This window comes from Varanus komodoensis, unplaced genomic scaffold (genome assembly GCF_004798865.1).
Source record: "Varanus komodoensis strain SLA01 unplaced genomic scaffold, ASM479886v1 scaffold74, whole genome shotgun sequence".
Classification (NCBI taxonomy): domain Eukaryota; kingdom Metazoa; phylum Chordata; class Lepidosauria; order Squamata; family Varanidae; genus Varanus; species Varanus komodoensis.
The window spans coordinates 1,275,083-1,282,138 of NW_025336401.1; the positions used below are offsets into that span (position 1 = coordinate 1,275,083).

Here is a 7,056-nt window from a genome sequence, read left to right on the forward strand (position 1 = left end):
GCGGGTCTCCCGGCTCGCTTCGCCTGGAGAAGCCCCGCGGGCCGCGCTGGGGCCGCGCCCGCGAGCGCCGCGTTGCAGCCCCGCCCGCCCGCAGCGCGCGGAACTGCCGGAGCGAGCGCCGCGGGGCCCGCAGTCGCTGCCGGGGACCTTGCGCTGCACCGTCCGCAGGGCTCTGCCCCGGGGCACGGGCCGTGCCCGGGAAGGCGGCTCAGCTGGGGTCCGTCTCGGGGTCCGTCTGAGCCAGCGTCGTTCGCAGGTGTTTCTCCGGCCCCCCGGGAGCTGCTGCCGGGAGTGAAGCAGGGGCTCCTCAGTGCGTGGAAGGGCAGTGGCACGAGGCGTGCCCCCCACACCCCCCGCCCCGGCTCCACGAGGTCGGGCTCGGTTGCGGCGGCTCTCTTCCCCCCTCTGGGATCAGTCCCGGTGAGGGGCGGCGGGGTATGGTTTGGCCCCCTGCAGTTTGTTCTGTGGGGTAGCACCATGTCACCTCTGCCTTAAATGCCGGGTGCCGGGTGCCGTCCTTGGGGTTGGCCTTATCCTGACGCTGCCCAGCTCTGCATCTCTTCTAGGTCTGAGGCATGTGTTTGCATGACCTGGAGGAAGGGCAGCCTGCTGGAAGGGAATCCTGGAAGAAGGGCAGCCTGGCCACAGTGGTCCCCGCCTTGGTAACCTCAAGGGCGGATGCTGCAGTGGCCTGCTCGTGAGGCGGTCCTTGAGATTAGTTCAGAAGCTGCAGCTGGCGCCCACACAGTGGCCAGGTTGCTCTGCTCTGCTCTCCTTCCCATCCCGTCCGGCCCCACAAGCCCTGTCCCCAAGGTTGCTCTTCCAACCTCAGAGAGGGGCCAGTGCAGTTATTCAGCTGTGAGCAGCATGCTCTGAGCACCCGGCAACTTTTCCAAGCAAGCCCGCGGCCCTCCAGACACTGCCCAGGGGGCAAATTTGATTACGCTGGTATTTTCTGAATTTTTGGTAAACCACTTTTCCAGAAAAAGGTGGGGTGCAGGGATGCTTTAATAGGGCATTTTAATACACTGTGGTCTTTCTTTCCTTACACGTGTAATTAGAGTAATATTATATTGGCCACTCAGTTTTTAAATGGAACTTTTCTGTGCTGTAAGAACATACACAAGCAACATCTCACAACTGTCTGAAAAAACAGCATTCAGGTGGATGCAGAGTTAAACCTCTGGAATTTGCTGCCGCAAGATTATTTAGGATTAAATAACTTCATGCAGCCTTCTCCATCCTGGTACCCTCCAGGTATGTTGGAGTGCAGTTCCCGGTCTTCCCAGCCCTCGGGCTGGAGGAGAGAAGGATGAGATTAGATGTAAGATGAGGAAACACATGACTTAGAGACAGCTCTGATTTTCTTTATTGTCAATCACTCCTGCCAGGGGTATGTAAGAATAAGCATTTCCTCTCTTGCCACAAGCTCCATGGAAATTCTTCTCAGAATGAGCTCTCTGGGAGCTTACTTCCAGGGCTCATAATCACCTTGGGTAGGATTTTAATTAAGACTTCAGTGGCGGAAAAAGGGATTAATTCCCCCGCATGCATCACAGACCTGACCCGTGGCAATGAAACCACACACACACCCCACACACGACAGCCATCTACAATTTAAAAGAAGCAACACCAGCTTCAGAGTTGCCAGATTGCTACCCTCGGCAAGAGTCAGAGCAGCTGCATGCAGTGAAAATAAAAACAAAACGGCGTTTCCAGTGGTGTGTTGAGTGTCTTTGCTAGTTCGTCCTGAGGACCGGAGGTACGGGAGACGGTCGTCACAAGGATGAACCCCAGCACTGGTTGTGGGGGCCACGCCATGCCCCTGCGTGGGGAACCAGCTGCTGGGGAGCGGCCTGGGAGGTGCTGGGCCCGCCGGCCCTGCGCCTGGGCTCCTCGGAGGCACTCGGCTGGCCGCTGGGGGAAGCAGGCCGCTGGCGCTTTGGCCTGCCCGGCAGAGCTCTCGCGTTCCTCCGACGGGAACGCTCCTTTCCCCGCTACAGCTAGGAACTGCTCCGCTACCGAACACGCTTGCATGTCTCACCATTTAAGCCTTTTGTTTGTGTGGATGCGAAAGGGCGAGATGAACGTTAGCTTTTGGCCCCAAGGCCTGCGTGTGGCCGCACGAAGGGCCTCCGAACCGGGCCAATCCACACACACCGACTGCACAGTCCCGTGCGACGGCACCTGTCCAGCTGTTTGGGTGGGTGGAAGCCTGTAACCTCACATGAATCTCAGTGATCCTGCACAAGATTGTAGGGATGGGTTTGTGTGGTTGCTTCAGGTCACAGAGGACGGTCAGAAAGCAACATTACAAAATAATTGTCCCGAAGCAAATAAAGCTAGCCGTGGCTACTAGGCCTGATGGCTCTCCAGGATGATCAGAGGCCATAGTCCTGCCACGGGTTATTGGGGAGCATGGGTGTGAGGGTACTGCGGCTTGTGTGCGCTCCCCTGATGGCCCTTCCGATCCAACATGAATCGTAAGCCAACATGCTTCCTCTTCCCATTCTCACAGCTTTGACTATTCAGAGATTGGATTGAAAAGAGACAGTGAGACGTACTTCTGAGTCGATACAGATGCCCACGTGCTGTTAGGCACTTTTCCTGTTGTTTGCCCCCCGTGACACTGAAACCCAGCAGAGACATGCCATGAAGCTGAGCGGAGGGAGAGGCGGGACTCTTCACTCAGCACAGAATTAGAATTTGGCCCTCCCACCAATGTAGCAGCCGCCACCAATGAGGGTGGCTTTGGAAGGGGACCGGGCAAATTTGGGAAGAAGAGAAGGCTGTATGCCATTTCCAAATTCGGAGGTACTCACCCCACGCACACCAGTTGCCGTGGTGGCCGGACCGTTGCTCTGATCTGATACGACTCCTTTTCCCCTCCAGAGTTCAGCCTTTGTCGTTTCATGCCATCAAGTGATCTCTGACTTGCGATCGCCCTTTGAATGAACGCTTTCCAGCAAAACGCCCTGTCCTCAAAGGCCCTGCTCAGCCCTTGTCCTTAATCATGACTACGGGAATAACATGGAGCTTGTTTCCCTTGTTCTTAGAATAAACACCACTGTGTTTGAGAAAAGTGTAACCTATTCTAAAATGTTAAATAGCAGAACGAGCATCTGTAGCCCTGCTGGATTGACCTACGTCAGCATAATGTTCACATAGGAGGCAGCCAGTGCAGCAGGGCCTTCCAGAATCTCTGCCAGAGCAGCATTAGGCCGGGTCAGGCAGCGCGGTGCCAGAGCCAGCTCTGCATCAGCCACTTCTCCTTGCAGGTCTCTTGGGGCCCCAGGCGCTCCCTCAAAGCCCAGCCTTACATGCACCAGTGCAAACTGAGGACCAGGTGTGTGCGTTTACTTTCCCCTTCCTTTAGAAATAAGCACATTTGTGCAGCTACTTTGCATCACACCCAGCATTTCTATAGATTGGTTCGGCTCAGTGGGCTAACACGTGTACAATTACACTCGAAACATCAAACTCAAACTCAAAACATCCCTCATCCATGACTTAATTGTGGATGAGGGGGCTGACCTGGCTTGCATTACAGAGACCTGGGCAGGAGGGGGGGGGTGTATCCCTCTCTCAACTGTGCCCACCCGGTATCTGGTCCAGCACCCGCCACGTCCAGAGGGGAGGGGAGGGGAGGGGAGGGGGGTCGCTTTAATTTACCGAGCTTCTATTCTCCTTGCGGGGCTTCCTGTTCCCTCGAGACCAGGTCTAGAGTGCTTATACCCGGCGTTGGGCGACCGAGACAGATTGGGGATTCTGCTGGTGTATCGTGCACCCTTCTGCCCATCAGACTCCCTGCCTGAGCTGACAGAGATCGTCCCGGACCTGGTGTTGAAGACCCCCAGGATGTTGGTCCTGGGAGACTTCAATCTCCACGCCGAGACGGTTCTGACCAGGGTGGCTCAGGACTTCATGGCCTCCATGATGGTCATGGGGCTGTCTCAACATGTCACAGGCCTGACCCATGAACGTGGTCACACACTGGACCTGGTTTTCTCGACGGGGCAGGAAGAGGGTGATCTGAGGGTGAGGAATTTGCATCTGACTCTCTTGTCATGGTCAGACCACTTCCTCATGAGGTTTGAGCTCAGAGCTGGCCTTTCCCTCTCTAAGGGTGCAGACCCTATTGTGATGGTCTGCTCTCGGAGCCGGATGGACCCAGATGAATTCCTGAAGGCTCTGGGGGATTTTCCAGTTGATAAAGCTGGCGCTCCTGTCGATGCTCTGGTTGAACTGTGGAATGGGGAAATGGCCAGAGCAATTGACACGATTGCTCCCAAGCATCCTCTCCTGCCGGACAGACCCCATCCTTCCCCATGGTACACTCCTGAATTACGGGCGATGAAGTGGGTTGGGAGACGACTAGAGCGTAGGTGGAGGAAATCACGGGATGAATCTGACCGGACATGCCTACGAGCTCACTATCGAGCCTATGCTGTGGCGGTGAGGGAGGCGAAGAAGAAATTCTTCTCCACTTCCATTGCCTCCTCACAGTGCCGTCCAGCGGAGCTCTTTCGAGTGGTACATGGGCTGATACACCCTGGCCCTAAGAAAGATCCCGTACCACCTTCGATGGCCTGCTGTGACGACTTTGTCCAGCTCTTTAAGGAGAAAATCGCTCAGATTCGTCACGAGCTGGACTCCACAAGTGATTCAGATCCTTTAGGGGAGATGCCAATGACTCTGTCTGGTCAGATATTAAGGGATGAATTTCAGTTATTGCGGCCTGATGATGTGGACAAGGTGCTTGGACAAGTGCGTCCCACCACCTGCTTACTTGTCCCTTGCCCTTCCTGGCTGTTGACCAAAGCCAAGCACGGGATTAGTGCCAGGATCCTGGAGGTCATTAACACCTCTCTGAGGGACAGCTGGGTGTCTGCTCCTCTAAAGGAGGCAGTAGTCAGGCCGGTCCAAAAGAAGGCATCCCTGGATCCAGAGATGGCCACAAATTATAGACTGGTGGCCAACATCCCGTTTTTGGGCAAGGTGTTGGAACGGGTGGTGGCGGGACAACTCCAAGCACTCTTGGATGAGACTGACTATCTGGACCCATTTCAATCCGGCTTCAGACCCGGGTACAGTACTGAATCTGCCTTGGTTGCCCTGTACGATGACCTGTGCAGGGAGAGGGACAGGGGGAGTGCGTCCCTGTTGGTCCTCCTGGACCTCTCAGCGGCTTTCGATACCATCGACCATGGTATCCTTCTGGATAGGCTAGCGGGACTGGGGGTTGGAGGCACTGCTTTGCAGTGGTTCCGCTCCTATCTCAACGGCCGATTCCAGAAGGTGGTGCTGGGGGACTATGGCTCTGCGCCATGGCAGCTATGCCATGGAGTACCGCAGGGGTCCTTTTTGTCCCCCTTGCTATTCAACATCTACATGAAACCGCTGGGAGAGGTCATCAGGAGGTTTGGGCTGCGGAATCATCAGTATGCTGATGACACCCAGCTCTACCTCTCTTTTTCAACTGATCCAGGTGAGGCAGTGGCTGTACTGAACCAGTGCCTGACCGAGGTAACGGGCTGGATGAGGGCCAATAAACTGAAGCTCAATCCAGACAAGATGGAGGTCCTGTTGGTGGGTGGATCGAGCTCCTGGGTAGGTGACTTGGGCCTTGCCCTGGATGGAGTTGCACTCCCTCTAAAGGACAGCTTGGGAGTGCTCCTCGACCGGGAACTGTCCCTGGAAGCCCAGGTGACAGCAGTGGCGAGGAGCGCTTTCCTTCAGCTTCGGTTAATCCATCAGCTGCGTCCCTACCTAGCGACAGTGACACATGCGTTGGTTACTTCCTGGTTGGATTTCTGCAATGTGCTTTTTGTGGGGCTGCCCTTGAAGACAGTCCGGATACTTCAGATGGTGCATAATAGAGTGGCCAGGTTGCTGAGGGGGACTGGGCGCTATTCTGATATAACCCCAGTCCTATACCAGCTTCACTGGCTTCCCATCAAAATCCGGGCTCAATTCAAGGTGCTGGTCATTACCTATAAAGCCCTTAACGGCTTGGGACCTGGATACCTAAAGGAATGCCTGCGGCCGTATTTGCCCTCCCGCCCCGAGATCGGCAACAGAGGCCCTCCTCCGGGAACCCTCTGTGAAAGATGTTAGGAGACAGAGTACCCGGAGGAGGGCCTTCTCTGCGGTGGCGCCCCGACTGTGGAATGCACTCCCCAGAGAGGTCTGCCTGGCGCCGTCGTTATATGTTTTTTGGTGCCAGGTTAAACCCTTTTTATTTCAACAATATTTTAATAAGTTTTAATCTCATGACCTATATGTTTTTATTGCAGCCAGTATGGGTCGATAATTTTATTTATGTTATATTTTATTGTATTTTATCTATGTGAGCCGTCCTGAGGCTTTCGCGACAGGACGACATATAAATACTTTAAATAAATAAATAACTAAAATTAATCAAGTCGTCGTTAATCAACAACAAAAAGCCGGGGGAGGAGAAGTAAAAGCGCCTGTCAAACGAAGGCGCGGAGGGCGGAGCGGCAAGGCGACGGAACAGCCGCCTAGCGCAGCATGACAGCTTTGTTTTGGAAGACCCGGATTGGCTGGTTGCTTATGTAATGGTCGGAGTAGGCGGAGACTGCAGGCGCGAGGCATCCTGGGCGTTGTATTCCCTCCGGGTCGCCGATATATATCGGGTCGCGCACCGATGTATGTTTTTTTTTCTTTTTGAGGCTTGGTGGCTCTCGTTCCGTGATGGGAAACAGAGTCCGTTTCCTCCCCCCGCCCCATTGAGGGACTACGTTTCCCAAGGCGGCGCGGGAGCGCGAGCGCGGGCCTTCTCGCTCCGCCTCCCTCTCCCGCCTCCCGCGGAGCCTTTGGTAAACAGAGCGCCGCCGAGGCGGCCGCCTATCTGGCTGCGGCTCCCGGAGGCGCGACGGAGGGTTGAGGAGCGGCGGGCAGGCGGCGCGCAGGCCGAGGCGCAGGCCCGGGCCCAGGCCCAGGCCCAGGCCGGCGCCTCCCGCGCGGAGGGCGGAGCGCGGCGCCTCGTCCCGGCCGCGGCGGCGATGTGGCGGCGCTGAGGGCGGCGGGGCG

The 7,056-nt window shown here is 56.0% G+C and overlaps 1 protein-coding gene across 1 annotated transcript in view; it reads left to right on the forward strand.

The window, feature by feature from the left end:
* The first annotated feature begins 6,581 nt into the window (after nucleotides 1-6,581).
* FOXO4 (forkhead box O4) overlaps nucleotides 6,582-7,056 on the forward strand; it is a 27,155-nt gene continuing 26,680 nt past the window's right edge. The window contains exon 1 of the mRNA XM_044452714.1: nucleotides 6,582-6,590. Coding sequence (XP_044308649.1) covers nucleotides 6,582-6,590 — 9 coding nt within the window. The remainder of the gene's footprint in view (nucleotides 6,591-7,056) is intronic.